This window comes from Desmodus rotundus, chromosome 9 (assembly GCF_022682495.2).
Source record: "Desmodus rotundus isolate HL8 chromosome 9, HLdesRot8A.1, whole genome shotgun sequence".
Taxonomy (NCBI): Eukaryota; Metazoa; Chordata; class Mammalia; order Chiroptera; family Phyllostomidae; genus Desmodus; species Desmodus rotundus.
Genome location: NC_071395.1, coordinates 78,946,196 through 78,963,589, shown reverse-complemented (window position 1 = coordinate 78,963,589; position 17,394 = coordinate 78,946,196). Strand labels below are relative to the sequence as shown.

The following is a 17,394-nucleotide window of genomic DNA, read 5'->3' as shown; positions in this document are numbered from 1 at the left end:
GTAAAACAAAATAATAAAGAACCAAACAGGAACACAGAAGATGAGAATGAATGCTCAGAATTAAGATCTTTATCTTATGGGAAAGGATCGAGAAACTAGATACATTTATGATTAAAGTGTAATTTTTAAAATACAAGAAACAGAATATATACTTTTCAAACCAGTGAGGGGAAAAAAGATAATTTAAAAATTTAGTCAGTAGGCAAGAGCGAAGGAGAAAGGCACAGAAAATCATGATAAATAGAAGACATAAAGGCTGTAAATTTTAGTATATTCTATAGCCCATAAAATGAGTGAATATAATCTACATTTATCAACATAGACAGATTTCAAAAATAAGGAAGAGGTGGGGGCTGGTTGAAAGAAGGTGAAGGGATTAGTCAAAGAACATGTATGAAGGACCCATGGACATGAACAACGATGTGGGGGTTGACTGTGGGAGTCGGGGGCAGGCTGGGTGGAGGGGGACAAAGGGGGAAAAATTTGGACAACTGAAAGAGCATAAACAATAAAATATTTAAATTAAAATCTATGTAATGTTGAAGAAAAAAAGTGATTTGCAGAATTTATGTGTCATATACACAATATATTCTACATATACATCTATACAACTTACATGTAGGTATTTATGGGCCTTAAAGGCTTGTTTGGAGGTTCTAGCGGGGGAGCACAGCTACTCCTATACCCTTGACCCAAGACCGATCCTCTCCTCTAGTTGGGAAGGTCGTCCTCTTCGACCGAGCGGAGCGCGCAGCTTCGGGTGGGACGCGCATGAATCTGTGAGGGAGGAAGGGGACACCCGCCTAGCCAGCCAGATCAGCCGAATCAACCCTGGCGATCATCACATCCTTACATGTAGATATTTAAGTACTTTTTTTTTTTTTTACAAAAAGCTATATACATATTTATATAAGTGTGTAGTAAAAATATAAAAACATAGATGGAAAGCATATATACCAACTTCAGGATAGTGGTTGCTTCCCAGGAGCCAGAGAGGGGAGTAAGAGTAGTGGGAAGTACAAAGGAATCTTCAATTATCTGCAAGGTTTACTTTTTAAAAACCTGAAGCAAATATGACATAATGTTAGCTCTTGTTAATTCTGGCCAGTAAGACATGAAGTTTGGATATTGGAGGCTACTGGGAAAGTTTTTTCTAAACTCTTTAGAAAGCCTCAGGAAGCCACGTTCTTTCTTTCTCTGCTGATAGATGTGAACAGTGAGGCACCCTGCCCCGATTGCCACTGGAAAACATCCAACGATCATGAAAGCAACCGGGCTTAAAATGAAGCGAATACTAAAGTCAGTAGAGCAGAGATGGAAAAAACCCAGGTCGTTGAAACATCACTGAATCAACTAAGCCTGAAGCTTACCTCACTGCATTATTGCTGTCTGTTAAGTGAACTAAATGATTTTCTCATTGTCTCAGCCAGTTTACATTAGGTTTCCTATTACTGGCAGACAAACTTATAGTAACGGATACAATGGATGGAGAAGTGGGTACAAACTATTACGAAGGCAGAATTAGCAAGATTTGGCCAAAGGTTGGATGTGACGGCGAGAAAGAGAGAGGAGTCAAGATTGATTCCGAGATTTCTGGCTTGGGTAACTAGGTGTATGATGGTGCCATTTTTGAGTCAGGGAAAATCAAAGGAAGGTCGAGTTGAGGGTAGGGGTGACAGTAGAGAGAATCTAAACAGCTTAATTATTATGTTGGGTTTGGGGACTCTTTTGGAAGCCATCTAACTGGAGATGCCCAGGAGGTAGCTGCATACTTGAACCTAGAGTTAAATAGTGAATAGCATCCCCCTAAAATTCATGCCCTCCTGGACTTTAGAATGTGGTCTTTTTAGGAAATAGGGCCATTGCCGATGACATTAGGTAAATTTAGATGAGCTCATACTGTATTACAGTGGGCCCTAAATCCCGTGGTTGGCGTTCTTATCAGAAGGCCACGTGAAGACACAGACACGTAGAGGAGAGCACCACGTGAAGACAGAGGCAGATACTAGAGTGATGCATCAATGAGCCAAGGAATGCTAAGAATCGCTGCCAACTCCCAAAAGCTGTGACACAGGCACGGGACAGTTTCTGCCTCAGAAGGAATCAACACCATGATTGAGACTTCTGGCCTAGAGAACTGTGAGAGAATACATTTTTGTTGTTTTAAGTCAGATTTGTGGTAATCTGGACAGTAGCCCTAGGGAGCTAATACAAAGAGAGATGTCTGAATTTGAATTATGGATTTATGAGTCAGCAGCGTAAAGCGCCTGTTGAAGTCTTGGGAGTAGATGAGATTACCGAAGGAGAGTATAGGATGAGAAGAGGAGAGAGGCTAAGCACAGAGCCTGAGGAAGACCTACACGGAAGGAACAGGAGGAGAAAAAGGAACGGACTAAGAAGATTGAGGAAGAGCAGCAGAGAGCTGTGGTTAACCAACAAAAAAGCTGATTGACCATCCATTATCATCCATTCCAATAATGAAACCCATTAATTGACAATCTTCGCCCAGGCATCCAGAACTTCAGATCAGTGTTTTCCATCAGCTTGTTATTCAATATGAAAAGACATTCACAAATCATACCACATTAGAGAAAAGACTCCAATATTTTAAAGACTTTATTTATTTATTTTCAGAGAGGGGATGAGAGGGAGAAAGGTAGGGAGAGACACACCGATGTTTGAAGAGAAACATGGATCGGATGCCTCTCTCACACCCCCAGGTGGGGACCTGGCCCACAACCCAGGCATGTGCCCTGACTGGGACTCAAACCGACAACTTTTTGATTCGCAGGCTGGCACTCAATCCATTGAGCCACACCAGCCAGGCCATGACTCTAACATTTTAAAAAATCAAAATGAACAGACAAAAGTAAAGGACCCCAAAAGGATTAGAGATAATATATGGAGATAAGAAAACGTCAAAGAAACAAAGATATTCTCAGAGAGATAAAAGAAAATACTGCATCTATGAAACAAGAACAGGATGCTTTAAAAACGAAGCAATCGGAGAGAAGAAAAATGGGCTCTGGGACATTAAAATAACAAATGTGGTAGAAGAGCTGTGGTGGACAGGCTAACGGCCTCCAAAGATGCGCTCATTCTACTCCCCAGAACCTGTGACTATGATCTTTCAGTGACAAAGGGACTTCGCAGATAGGATTAAGGAATTTGAGATGGGGAGATTACGCTGGATTATCTAGGTGTGTAAATAAGGGTCCTTATGAGGGAAGCAGGCAGGGGGATCAGAGTCAGAGGGAGAGAGATTTGAAAATGTTTACCTGCTGACTTTGGAGCTAGAGGCTGGGGTCAGGGGCCAGGAAATGCAGGCAGCCTCTTCGAGCTGGAAAAGGCAAAGGAACAGATTCTCCCCTAGGGCCTCCAGAAGGAAGGTAACCCCATCTCCAGAACTGTAAGACCATACATTTGTGCTGGTTAAGCCATTGTATTTGTGGGAATTTGCTATAGCAGCGATAGCACACTAGTACAGAATTAAAAAATAACACCAAGGAAATGTCCTAAATGTTAGAACGAAGAGACAAGGAGACATAAAAGTAGAAGACAAATATAACACTAGAGTATCAATTCAGCAGGTCCAACATCCAATCAATAGAAGTTGCAGAAAAAGAGACATTAAACAGAGGTAAAACATGATCAAAGAAATAATACAAGAACATTTCCAAGAATTGAAGGACATGTCTTTCCTGAGGTTGAAAGAGTCTGCCAAATGGCCAGAGAAATAAAGGAAAAAAAGATTTTCACCAAGGCAGAGCCTCAGGAAATTCAGATCAACCGAGGAGAAAAAAAAAAAAAAACAAAACACCCTTCTAGGAAGAAAAAAAAGTCTCCTACACAGAATCAGGAATCAAAATGGCATTGCACTTCTCAACAGCAACATTGCACATAGAAGACAAAGCAGAAACGCCTTCCTGATCGTAGGTACTAGTACTCTATACCCAGCCAAACCTTCAATCAAATGTGACAGTACAAAAACACATTTTTAGGTATTTTGACCTTAAAAATGTATCTCCATGTGCCATTTCCCCGGTTGCTATTAGAGAATGTACTTTACTAAAACTGTGAGCAAGAAAGACAGATTCAACTCTGAACACAGCAAAAGGAATTCCTAGAAAGTCAGCGAGAGAAGTCTCTGGGAAAGACTGGTACAGCAGCACCGAGAGAAACTCCTTCAGTCTGGAGCAGAACAGGGGCTTTCAGGGGTAGGTCTCCAGGGGGAAAAGATGGAGCTATAGATGCCCTGATAGATGACCTCAAAGAGCGTGTAAAATGTGGCATTAAAGGTATTTAATTAGGTGCTGAAGAACTGAACCTATGAAAAAACTAGGCAACTTCCTGCCCCTGGAAAAGCAAAACATGGATCAAGAAAGGAAATATCATGATGTAAACAATATTTACAAAGTCACAGAAACAGATTCACTGAGTAGAGATTTAAGCAAAAGCTGTAATATACCTACAAGAGGGTGGGGAAGGAAAGAGAGCTAGAATCCTATCTGCTAAGATAGGAAATCAGTACCTAATGTCTAAAATCAATGGAAACCAGAAGAAAAGCTAAAATAATTGAAAATAGTAACCTCTGGGTAGGTGGCACTGCTGGGTTTGTAAAAAATATTTTTATACATCATTTATGAGTATATGATTTCTTAAGTTACATGTACTTTTATAATAAAATATAGGGGTTACTTTTGAAAAGTACTATAGACAAGAGGATGTTAATTGGTTAAATGACGTTCCCAGGAAGGTGGAAGCGTTTGTTATCCAGGACAGGAAGTGGTAAACATCTGAGAACAGAGGTGAAGAGGTGAGGGTGGTGTGGAAATAGATAGTGCTGCAGGTACTGCAGGTTCCAGGGGCAGGAAGTTGAGGAAATGCATGCAAGATGAAACAGGATGTAAGGTCTCCTGCTGGGAGTAAAGGGAGTATGGGCGGGTGAGCGGCATGAAGACAGCAGTGGAGTAACACGCGTATGTAACAGGATGTGAACGTGGAATTTTGGCTGAGGCATTAAAGTGCTAGATATTAGAAACCAAAGTGAGAGGGGGATAAGGGAGGAAAGAAGGGGAAGGGTCTAGTTAAAGAACAAGTATAAAGACCCATGGACATGGACTGCAGGGTGGGGAGTGACTCTGGCTGCCGAGGTTGGGGGTGGAGGGAGGGGCAGGGGAGAGCAATGGGGGGAAATTTGGACAACTGTGATAGAAAACAATAAAGAAAAAGAAAAGAAAGCAAAGTGAGCTTTGTGACAGGCCACTATGCAGACATTTCAAAAGAGGTGTTAAGAACTGATTTGGTGGCTCCAAACCCTCCCTTCTTACCCTAACAATGTAAGGAGTTGGAGAGGTCAGAAACAGCACTGTAAAGGGAATTTTTTAAATTTAATTTTTATTTTTTGATTTTAGAGAGGGGAAGGGAGGGAGAAAGGGAAGGAGAGAAACATCAGTATGAGAGAGAGACATCGACAGGTTTGCCTTCTGCATGCATCCCAACCAGAGACCAAACCCACAACTCTGGCAAGCGCCCTAACCAGGAATCGAACCAGCAACATTTCGGTTTGTGGAACGACACCCAACCAACTGAGCCACACCGGTGAGGGCTGTGAGAGAATTTTGGAAGAAAGCTGTGACATGAGCCCCACACACTTCAGGGAAAGGAGTGAAAGAGTTCCACCACAAGGCAAAGGAGAAGGCTCCAAGGGGCCCACTTGGAAAGATTGCTGCGTGCCCCCAACAGTTAGAAATCCAACGGTCGGGAGTTCTCTGGGCAACCGCTGAGGGATGAGGCAAAGTAGAGGAGGCTGAGTAAAAATCAGTCTATACACCAGAATTTGCCCTGGCAAAGTACATGTGAGTGTTTCCCATGGACCAGAGGTGGGTCATGCCTCAGAAGGAGTTGGAATGGGGCTGGAGCCGATTTAGTCCACTAAGGTGGGTTGATGCACCCTCAGCAGAGTGAAGCTAGAAGCAGACCACCAGGTACCTAGGGGCTGTAGAAGGAACAGTAGCCATAGGGAAGATGCATAGACTTAGGGCGAGTTTACTGCAGGTGGGGCTCTCCCAAGAACCAGGAAATGCCCACAAGACAGGCAGCTTTGAAGTGTAGCCAGGTAGTGTGAAGCCATCTCACCATGGGACCATCAAGTAGGAAGTGTGCTGCTCTCTTCCTCTCTCGTTCCCTCCAGCCCTGGAAGGACCAGAAACCAGTGAGTAAGCAGGAGAAAGGGGAAAGAATGCACGGGTCCTGGGTGCAGGTTTTCCGTCTAACACAGGTCCTACCTGGGGTAGCAGGGAGAGGACTTCCCTTTGAATGGAGATGAAAGTTTTGGTTACTACAATGGACTAAACATACTAATTGAAAATCGAGGCTGACCTTTGTGATTTAAAATAACCATCCACTTTTATTACCTAAAAGCAGCCAGAAAAAAAATATCATAGGGGTGCCCAAGTTTACCTCTAGGGCAAGGGAGACAAACTAGTCCCACCAAAAACAGAAAAGGGGCCGAGGAGATGAGAATAAAGTTACTTTTGTGGTTTTTAAAAAAACATTTTATTTATTTATTTATTTTTAGGCAGAGGGGAAGGGAGGGAGAAAGAGAAGGAAACATCGGTGTGTGGTTGCTTATCATGCGCCCCCCATTGGGGACCTGGCCTGCAACCCAGACATGTGCCCTGACTGGGAATCGAACCAGCTACCCTTTGGTTTGCAAGCGGGCGCTCAATACACTGAGCCATACCAACCAGAGCAGAATAAAGTTACTTTTATGGCTACTCCCTGTGGGTCATGCTTGCTCACACAGGGTAAGGGAGTCCTACAAGCAGCATAGTAAAGAATACAGATTTTGGTACCAAAGAGAATTGAGTTTGACATCTGGCTCTTCTACTTCCTAGCTGTGTGACCTTGGGTAAGTAACATAAGCTCTCTGAGTCGTTTTTCTCCTGTAAAATAGGGTTAATTAAGCATATCTTATAGGATTTGGGAGGATTAAATAAGATTTGGAAAAACACTTTAAAACTTACTGATTCTCTTCTATTCTCCACTTTGTTTTACATCGGGGGGGGGGGGGTGGGGGCGGATGGCCGGTGGGCCTGGGTATGCCAGCGAAGGCTTTCTGAGGATGGCTACTTTTCACAGAGGACAGAAGAGAAGCAGATTGGCAGAGGGGCATCACAGGGTGCTCTAGACAAAGGTGGGAGGAGACTAGGGTTGGCAGATAAAACGCAGAGTGCCAAATAATTTTTTAGTATAAAAAATGTTTGGAACCTACTTATGCTACAAACTATCCATTGCTTATCTGGAATTCACTCTAAATGAGATACAGAGTTGGACTGCTCCGCTGTAGTGAAGCGAGAAAGCTGAACATCACCCAGTAGGGTAAGTATCTATTTTTTCTAACAGTTTCATCGAGTTCCAGTTGAGAGGAAATGCAGTATCCAGAGATTCAGTTAGACTGAATTGAGTTGAAAGGCCCTCAAGCCACTTATATGCAAGGGAAGCAGGCTAGGGGGCTGGGCCCTAGGACAACAGCATCCCGAGCAGGTGGGCACCCGTCTGCGCCTGGAAGCAGAGAATGGATGACTGCAGACCGGGCTCAGAAAGGACTGGAGGCTCAAGGTGCCTCCCAAGTTCTCTCCCAGAGCTTGTGCCTTCTCAGGTCCCTCACACCCTGGCTCTGCCGTTGCTTAAAGGGGTAGCAAGGGACAGGGCCATAAAGATCCCCCAGGAGCAGTTCCTCATGGGGGAGGTAGGTGCTGGCTGAATGCTGACCCGGCCCTTTGCTTTGTACCCGTCCTGCTTATTCCCAAACAACAGAAGTGCTGCTCAGCCGCCTGGTCAGCCTCATTATGTTCTTGCCACAAAGTGCTGAGTCCAGGGTCTGCGCTGGCCCCGTGACCTCACTCTCCCGCACTGGGCCCCATCCTGTGAGGCTCCCTGGGCCCAGAGGCAAGGCCAGGGCATTCAAGCCATCCATAAAATTCTACTGAGCATTTACCATGCTTAGCATGTAGCCCTAGTCAGTGGGCCAGGGAGATATTATTGTCCTACCTTGTGCCAGAGAGACAGGGTTGCCCAGAGGAAAGAATGCGGGCTTTGAGTCAGATAGACATGCATTCAAGTCCCTGCTCGGCTGGTTTCCTGGCCCAGATCTTGGCCACTCAGAACCTCAATTAACTCATCCTTAAAATGGGTGTAGGAATGACCCACTGCACTTCGTGGCATTGTTGTGAGGATAAAGGAACTCCTGTGTGGTTCACGGTAAGCGCTCAGTAAGCTGTAGTTACTGTTATTATGGGTGAACAGGGGAGACCCAAACCCAGCTTGGGAGAAGGGATTACAACGAGCTGGTCGTTCCCCCCATTCCCACTCCTGGAGTTGCTGCAACCCGACTTTCCTGGGAAGCGGTGGGGGGGGGCTGGAGGTAACCAACATGGAGCAAGTGAAGCACCCGTTGCAGACAATTCAGAGGGGGAGTCCTCTAGAACTTGGTTACAAATCATATGGAGGTAATATCTGAGAAGCACGATGGTTAGCATTGGAGATCCGGTCACCTTTTTCCAACTTCCACAGACTTAAGGCGATTAGGAAAGTGGAGGAAAGACAGGCTGGGGCTGCTTATGACTGGGAATATTCGATGGATATTGGTAGATTGTTTGCGCAATAACACTGACCCACCCCCCCTCACAAACACACAATAGTTTGGGCATATGTGTTTGAGCTTTGCAATCAAACATAGAAAAACTTTACTTTTCGGCAAAAACAAAAAACTGGCTCAATCAGTCTTCACTGTACCAGCTCTCCAGCGGGGGGTAGAGCTCCCAAATTAAAATGCTGAGAGTATAAGAAGCACAGACACAACACACACAACGCAAGCAGATCAGTGTGGCGAGGGTAAGTAAGGACTATATCAAGTGTCCACAGAGTCACAAAACCCCATCCCAGGATGTCATTAATTTATTCAAAACATATTTATTGAGCCAGGAGTTATGCCCAGAGCTGAAGATATAATGATGAACAAGACAGATGAAGCCCCTGCCCTCACAGCGTGAAGTCTAGCGAAAGAAGCAGATAATTAAGCAATCGGTTTCTTTATTTTCAAAAGTAACTTTATTTTGATATAAAATGTTTATGTTGTTCAAAACTCAAAAAAGTACAGAAAAATATATAGTGAAAAATTTTATTCTATTCCTGAGCCCCAACTGCCTCAATTCCCCTCCTCGGAACCCAATATTTCTAGTTTCTTAAGTAATTTCTGCAGCATGACCCATGTGATAACTGGCGAAGCGCAGGGTTCCAGGATAGCTCATTGCAGGGGAATCTAAGCCAGTCCAGGGGTTGGGGAGTGAACGAATGAACAAAGGACCAAATAGGCATTTCCTGAAGACGCCAGTTCTAAGTGGAGGAAGAGAGCCAATGAGGAAGAACACCAGCCGTGGACAGCTGATGCCTTGAGCCCTTGCACGGCCACCAGCCGGCCGGAGCCTCTCGTGATCATCCCCAAGGCGACTCTGTCCCTTGCCAGCCGTTGACCCAGACAGCACCAATTTATTAAGCTGCAGAAACGGCCCGGGGTGGTTCACTGTGCTTGGCATCAGACCTGTGCCTTTGGAATATTCTGCCCAAATCTATAAATACTTGTGTGTACATACCAGAACTTGCCTCCTGAATTTTGGTTCTGAGAACAGGGGGCTCTTCCACACTTTGAGTCACAGGCTAGAGAGATTGGCAGCGGGATTAGAAGAACTTTACTGGGAAAAGTTTCTTCTCTCCAAACTACTATCAGGTCTTCTATCTGTCACCAGAAGAAGAGTAGGATAACAAGTAATAATACACCAATAATGTGTCAGACAGATATTATCTTTTTTCTCTGAATTGAGAGAGGCTGAGTGGTTTTCTCAAAGTCACCCAGACAGGGGAGCTGGAGTTTGAACTTACAACTCCCAGGCTCAAAGCTCCCCACCCCCACCCCACCCACTGCATCCATCCCTGCTTCTCACACTAGCTGTGATGCGTAAACAGCACATCCTCCCCTTCAGGACTCCTGGGGAAGCCCACGACTCCCCTACAATACCCTCACCAAGTGCCCTGAACTGCCAGAGAGAAATATTTTTACCCGTTTTAAAGTACTATATAGGTACAGTACCTTTGGCCTGTGAGACTGCCAAGGACCTAAAGCAGTATGTCAAAAACCTAAAAAGATTTACTGACTCCAAATTTTTAAAAGAAAATTGCAAAATGAAAATAAATACTTAATGAAATAGCTACAGGGAGAGTCATGTCTTCTAGTCAACCATAATTGATTTAACTCTTAGATATTTGTATATAAATATAGTATGACAAAGATTCCCAAGAACAGAGTGAACCATTTTTTTCTTTAAACATTTTTTAAAAATTATTTATTTAGAATAGCCATGGGCATGTAAAGTACAGTATAGGAAATAGAGTAGCCAAAGAACCTACGCATGACCCATGGACATGAACAATGGTGGGGGGATTGCCTGAGGGACTGGGGGTTGCTGGGTGGAGGGGGCAAAGGGGGAAAAATTGGGACAACTGTAATAGCATAATCAATAAAATATAATTAAAAAATAAAATAAAATTTATTTATCTTTAGAGAAAGGGGAAGAGAGGGAGAAAGAAGGGAGAGAGACATCGATGTGAGAGAGAAACACCAATCAGTTGGGGTGGGAACCAAAATGGTAACCCAGGTACGTGCCCTGACAGGGATTCGAACCGGTGACCTTTCACTTTGCAAGACAATGCCCAACCAGCTTAGCCACACCAGTCAGGGCGGGCCCATTTTTTTCTTAATGAAGTTCAGAATTGTAATAATCCTTCACATTTTTTAACAACAAAGACAAACGCTGTTTCCTATATGGGAAGTGAGGTGCATTTTCATGTGTTTGATAGGACATGGGGTCTTAGGAAGGGCCTGGAGTGGCGTGAGAAATCTGGAGAGGGGCAGGGGACAAGCACTCATGCAGAGACCTGTCCTGACCTCCCAGCTGCTCTGAGACGAAGCCCACAGCAGCCGAGGCCTGCAGCCACCGGCCTTGCCCACAGACCCACAGCAGAGGGGCTTCTCTGGATTTCTGGTTCCCTCGTTTAAACAAAGGCCTGAGGGATGCCTGCCCAGCAGGCTGAGCTACCAAAGAAAGCTCTGGGGATCAGGGAGAACAAAAGCAGAGGGAGAGAAGAGTGCTGACAGGGCCAGAAGCTGTGAGCCTGCAGGGCTATAAAGAGCAGGGCCACAGAGAAAGTGGCACCAGATGGAGACCCAGACTGTGCAGCAGGAGCTGGGTGAGTAAGGTCCCGAAGGGTGCTCTGGCCCTTCCTTTCTTTCCCTTGCAGAGATGGGCCCAGGAGAGGACTTAGTTTTCATGCCTTGTGGTCAGAGCCTCCTAGGATGGCTGGAGAAGAGTGGGGAACTCTGCATGGAGGCAGCCTTCTCTTGTCGCCCCAAGAGCAGTCACCAATATGGCCATAAACCATGACCCTAGCCATCGTGGCTGGGAGGAGGCATGCAGCTCCAGTAAATGACAGGCTCCTGGAGCATAGGGAGAAGGTATGGGGGGCAGGAGATGGGAAATGCTTATTCAGAGGTTCCGAATGGAAGGATATATCACAGAATTCACATGCATTAGTCCCTGGGCCCGATACCAGTCAGAGGGAAGGGCCATGAGTGGCTATTCCACCTGCCTGTCTTCTTTCCTCCCTCCTTCCCCCCCTTATCTTTCTCTTCTTTATTCTTCCCACTGTCTTTTCTATCTATCTAATCTCTATGAGCCTCAGTATCCTCATCTGTAAAATGGAGATAATGAGAGTACTTACCCTATAGGCTCATTGTGGAAACTAAATGTATTAATGCCTGTAGAGCATTTAGGACTAGGCCTGGCCCAGACAGAGCCATTGTTAAGTGTTAGCTTTTATTATCCTCTTTTCTTCCTCTTCCTCACTCTCCTTCAATAGGTCTTTTTCAACTGCACTCTACCAACCCCCCAGTGAACTCTGCTGAGTGCTACAACACTCACTCAGGAGACCCAGGCCCTGCCGGGCAGATGCTCACCAGGGCATAGTCAACAGGAACACGAAGCAACACTGTGATGAGTGCTAGAAAGCAGGAAAGAAAGCAAGTCATTGCAGGCTGGGGAAAGCAGCAAAGGCCCTGAGGAGCTGGGTAGGTTGAGAAGACAGAGGAGCAGGGAGGGGACCGTAGCATGGCCATGCACAGCCGGTCAGTTCGAGGGCTGTGAAGAGCTAGGTGAGGGTGAGACCACACACTGAGGGGTCTGCACTAGATGGTTGCCAAGGACTTTATACTGGGGTATGTAAGATTGGGGCAATGCTGCCACCTGTAGGGGGTACCTGGAGGCAGGCAAGTGGATGAGAGTTACATTTATCAAGAGATCACCATGCCCGTGCAGGGCTTTACCTGCTTTATTGCTTTTCATCCTTATAATAACTCTGCACGTAGAAGCTGCACTGATGGACGACAACAGAGACTCAGCTAGTGAGAGGCAGAGCCAGACTCCCAACCAAAGTCTGTCGATCAGACTCAAGCCTCCTTTTTTCCCCCTGGGCTCCATCACCTCACCTCCCACCCCAGAGACCACGTCATTGCTGTGTGTTCTGTCTTCCAGAAACACTTCCAACCAGCAAGATGGCTCAAACCAACCCCATGACAGGGTCTGTGGGGCCATGGAAGGTAAGCCCACCCGCAGCACATGGAAAATTGAGGAATCTAACAGGTTAGGATGTGAGATGTTGCCACAGCTCGGGCCATGCTTTTCCATGGGATAGTGACTGACCGATAAAACATCAGTTCATAGGGAAAGGGCCCAATCAAGGCCCATACGCTCTCTCAGGAAGGATCTCTCAGGATGTTCCATTTGGACAGAAGGATGATTCTGGGACCCTATGATTGATGGGACATGATACCTACTTTTCCAGTTCAACTCTCCTCCGCACTGCTAAAATTATCTTAAAATTGAGCAGCCCAGAGTGGATTATACCGCGCAGAAACTTAGAGCCCAGACATGAAGAGAGATTTGCCACCAGATCCCAGATAAGTAACAGGACCCAGGTCTTCTGACTCCTGTCCTGAACTTGGCTGTAACTACTACCTGCAGTGGCTGATCCTCAGGTTTCCCTCAACGCCTCTTCCCTCTTTGTTGGATCAACTCTGAGACCATTTCACAGCTTTGAGAGTTGTCCTCTAGCCAGGTTCAAGAACCCCAATTCAAGGCATAAGAAGGGGTTTATTACAACTCTCTGTCTACACCTTAGGGTCCTATAGAAGGTGAGGCTGGAGAAGCTAAGTAGTAATCCATAGGGAGCCCCTGGGACTCCCAGAATCCCAGCCCCAGGACTGCAGGAAGCATGGTGAGTAAGAGTCCTTGAGTCCCTGGTCTGTTCACTGGACGAGCTATCTTTCCTAGCAGACCATTCCTATCTTGTAAACTAATCTCCCACACCTCGTGCATAGCCTGGGCATGGGAACACCACCAACAAACCAGTGGTACGAATTCAAACCCCTCCTACCCTATCTATATTGGAAGACAGCTCATCAGGCATCCTGGGCTGCAGCTAGTGATAGAAAATACAGGGTCAGACACAAGCTAAGCTGTTAACCAGGGCCTCTGTTCTTCCTGAGGTACCACACTCTAGCTCTCTTTTTCCATTCAATCTCATTTCAGATAACTGTCTATGACCAGGAGAACTTCCAGGGCAAGAGGATGGAGTTCACCAGCTCCTGTCCAAATGTCTCTGAGCGCAGTTTTGATAATGTCCGATCTCTCAAAGTGGAATGTGGCGCGTGAGTATGGACTTCAGCAGAACCTCAGACCCCTTATTTCTAGTCCCCTCAGACATGGGACCATAAAGGTGGGGGTTGGGAAAGAAAGATGTTCTCCCAGATTCTAATCATTTCCGGGAGAGAGGATTCACTACTGATGTAACCTCCAAAGACATCACCACACATGCAATTTAGTAACTCAAAGAGCTAGAAGGAACATGAGGTTCTTAGTGACTTGGTACTAGATTTGGGAGGTATTAAAGAAATATTTATATCATGGGTTGGGGCAAGGACAGTAATCATATCTGTGCTTCTGGAACCCATAGGTTGCTACTTAGGATTCCCTTTAGAAGAGCCACAGGACCCTTGAGTTTTTCTTGCCTGCAGAAAATAGAGGACACAGTCAAGATACCACCTCTTTCTAACTACTCTCTCCTCCTGCATGGCCCAGAGCAGACATCACTAGCTAATTTCTCTGTGTGAAAAGGAACTCAACCACAGGACTTGAGAGTCATGCTGGTTCATATTTAGTCTTCCAGGAATTTCTTGCTGGTGGTTAATCTCATTGGTGAGGAAGAACTTCTTTGTCGTCTGACTCCTGGCAGCGTGGTTGAGGCCTTTATCATCAGCCTGAAAAACCTTCTTTGGCTCTAAGCAGTTGCTCACCACCAAAATTGAGCTCTTTGACCTTTTAAAAGGAGTACTACTCTAAGGTGTTGTCAGGAAATGAGAACTGGTTGTGAAAAATTGATCTGAGGGGTTTTATAAATAAGATATAGGTATGTGACAGGAAGAAAAGGAATCCACAAAGTGACAAGGAAACAAGAGACTGGAAATCCATCAGCTGCCTATTCAACCCTTTCCTTAGGTTTGGCTGGAGCCAAAGCAATAGTCAGTCACTTTGTCCTGAACCTGGAGCTCCAAGTAGCGAATAAGGTAACTTGGAGAGAAAGGAAACTTAGCTTCAGACTGACTTTAGTAATACACATTAGTCAAGCCAATGAAGGAGACCCTTTCCGTGGGTAATCCCAAAACAATGAACACATTTATGAACCTGCTTAGTGCAGCTACAGGCTCATTTCCCACCTCATGTGATAAGTGTATTACTTTGTACGGCTCTGTTGGAATTGGCTTGGTATTTTATCCCACTATTAACATCTAAAACCAAAGGTGCTTTCTCTCTGAAGCCAGGTAGACTCTGAGCACCACGAACAAACACCACTAATTGTCTTTGGCAGCTGGATTGGTTACGAGCATACCAGCTTCTGTGGGCAGCAGTTTATCCTGGAGAAAGGAGAATACCCTCGCTGGGATGCCTGGAGCGGTAGTAATGCCTACCACATTGAACGTCTCATGTCCTTCCGCCCCATCTGTTCAGCTGTGAGTCTCTGAAATTTTCACTTCTGTGCATGTGGGCAATGTGGTAGGAAGAAAGAAAAGAAAAAGAAAAACACTGGTCTAAGTCTGCCATTTGATTTTTCTCTACTAGATGGTAGTTTCATTAAGGTCAAAATAAAGGCCTTCCTATTTATAGGTAGCAGGAAGTGGATACTCAAGAGGCCAGATCTTCAAAAGTACAATTAGTGAGACAGCCTTGTAAAAAACTAAGTCATTGGCCAGTTAAAATTCAATCTGTGTAACATTTTACCCAGAAACAGGGAAGTACTGAAGTAACCCTTCAATTAAGTGGGGTAACTGAATAGGCAAGTCTTCCAGTGTCTCTTACTTTTGATTCATAATAACTTCCTGCTTTCTAATACTAAGCATTATCCATTTTTGCATCAGAGTTGTACGCTTCTGAAGTCTTTGGAGAGTTCAAGCAGAAGTAGGGTGATCAAAGGTTTGTTGAAAATGATCCCTATATTGGGAGTGTGAGGCTGAGCTACAACCTTTCCAAATACTCCTCTGTATCACATGATTGTCTCATTTTAGTTAATGAACTCATCTTAGTTTGAAATCCTACCAAAGTTCAAGTAGTAAAGAAAGTAACCTAAAGAGTTATAGCTCTAAAGTGTACTGCTTTATCTGGATATGTTTACATCTCTTTTTTAAGTCTGCGTTTTCCCTAAGTATATACTCTCATGAGTTTGAAAACTATGTACACCCAGTCACCCATACCCTACTCAGATATAGAATTCCAACACCCCGTAAAGTTCCCTGTTGCCCCTTTCCAATCAATTGCTCTTGCCCACATTCTATCAAGAGGGCTAGTTTTGACTGTTTCTGTATTTCACACGTTAGTCTCTGCCTTCCTAATGCTCGTGTAGTGTTCACACCCCCTACTTTAGGTTATTTCCAACACCATGCAACACACGAGCTTACTTTCCTTATTAATTTGTGGGATCTTTTTCCACATTAGTGAATCCCTTGGCTGGCTGTGTGCTGCAAGTAATTTTTTCCTTCTGTTATAGTTTCACTCGTCTTGTGTTGTTCCAGTTATTATATCAGCTATTTGTACATTTTAAATGTTATGGTATTAAATTGGATTACACAGGATTATGGGTAAATGTTTTTTATAAATCTCCATATTGCCTATTTTTACATGAGCAATCATGTACTTCATTCTGTAAACCAGGAGTGTTTTGATTTTGAAAAATATAATTACAAAATTGAGTACTAAACTTAACAATTTCTGAATTACAGAATCATAAGGAGTCCAAGATTACCATCTTTGAGAAAGAAAACTTTATTGGACGCCAGTGGGAGATCTGTGATGACTACCCCTCCTTGCAAGCCATGGGTTGGTTCAACAATGAAGTTGGCTCCATGAAGATACCATCTGGGGCGTAAGTGCACACATGGGGTTGGAGCACATTTCAAAGTAATTCTTGTAGGTGTAAACCTTGTGGATATTAATGTATCAATGGTCATATCTTACCAAATTTCGTATCTCAACATCACGTTGATATGGCTGTCACAATCTAGTTATTAATTTTGAATCTCAAATTGATACCAACTTAAGGTCACAGGTTTTTTGTCCCCCAGTCTATGGAACCATGTGTTGACTATACTCTCACACCTTTTTTCATAAGCGAGGTTAATTTTCAACTAATTATAGCCATGTTATGCTCACAAATGGTGCCTTTTGTATTTTCTAAGCCTAAAAGCATACCATACCAATGGTATTGAAGAGCTGTTTTGGGGTGTTGACCAGTTCCTAACTAGTTTAATAGTCCAATGTGCTTTGGATTTTCTAGCTGGGTTTGCTACCAGTATCCTGGATACCGTGGCTATCAGTACATCTTGGAATGTGACCATCATGGAGGAGACTATAAACACTGGAGAGAATGGGGTTCTCACGCCCAGACTTCCCTGATTCAATCAATTCGTCGTATCCAACAGTAGTGGATTAAAAGCTCCAAGATAATTCAAGGATGAGACCTTGCTAAGCAACCCGGAATGACTTTTATGTTCCTCTCAGACACTGCTTCCAAATGTTAGCTGAAATCCACAATAAATGTCATTTAGAAAAGTTGTAGACTGAACTAACTACCATGTTTTATATAAATCACTTAGGTGGCTGAGAATTTTTAGAAACGTTTCAATAAAACCCCCAATTCCCTTTTGTGATTTTGCAAGTCACTTAGCAGCCC

At 44.4% G+C, this 17,394-nt stretch overlaps 1 protein-coding gene across 3 annotated transcripts; it reads left to right on the top strand.

The window, feature by feature from the left end:
- Positions 1 to 7,273: 7,273 nt before the first annotated feature.
- Positions 7,274 to 17,279, top strand: CRYBA1 (crystallin beta A1). Of its 3 annotated transcripts, none has more exons than XM_045198870.2 (6): positions 7,274 to 7,383; positions 12,648 to 12,712; positions 13,704 to 13,822; positions 15,040 to 15,181; positions 16,445 to 16,587; positions 16,999 to 17,279. In XM_045198870.2, exons 2-6 carry the CDS (start codon positions 12,668 to 12,670, stop codon positions 17,144 to 17,146), a joined length of 597 nt encoding a protein of 198 aa, XP_045054805.2. In that variant the 5' UTR covers positions 7,274 to 7,383; positions 12,648 to 12,667; the 3' UTR covers positions 17,147 to 17,279. The 3 variants fall into 3 exon arrangements, with proteins under 3 accessions (XP_045054805.2, XP_024420871.2, XP_045054806.2); XM_024565103.3 differs by lacking the exon at positions 7,274 to 7,383 and adding an exon at positions 11,261 to 11,307; XM_045198871.3 differs by lacking the exons at positions 7,274 to 7,383; positions 12,648 to 12,712 and adding an exon at positions 13,306 to 13,389.
- The last annotated feature ends 115 nt before the right edge of the window (positions 17,280 to 17,394 follow it).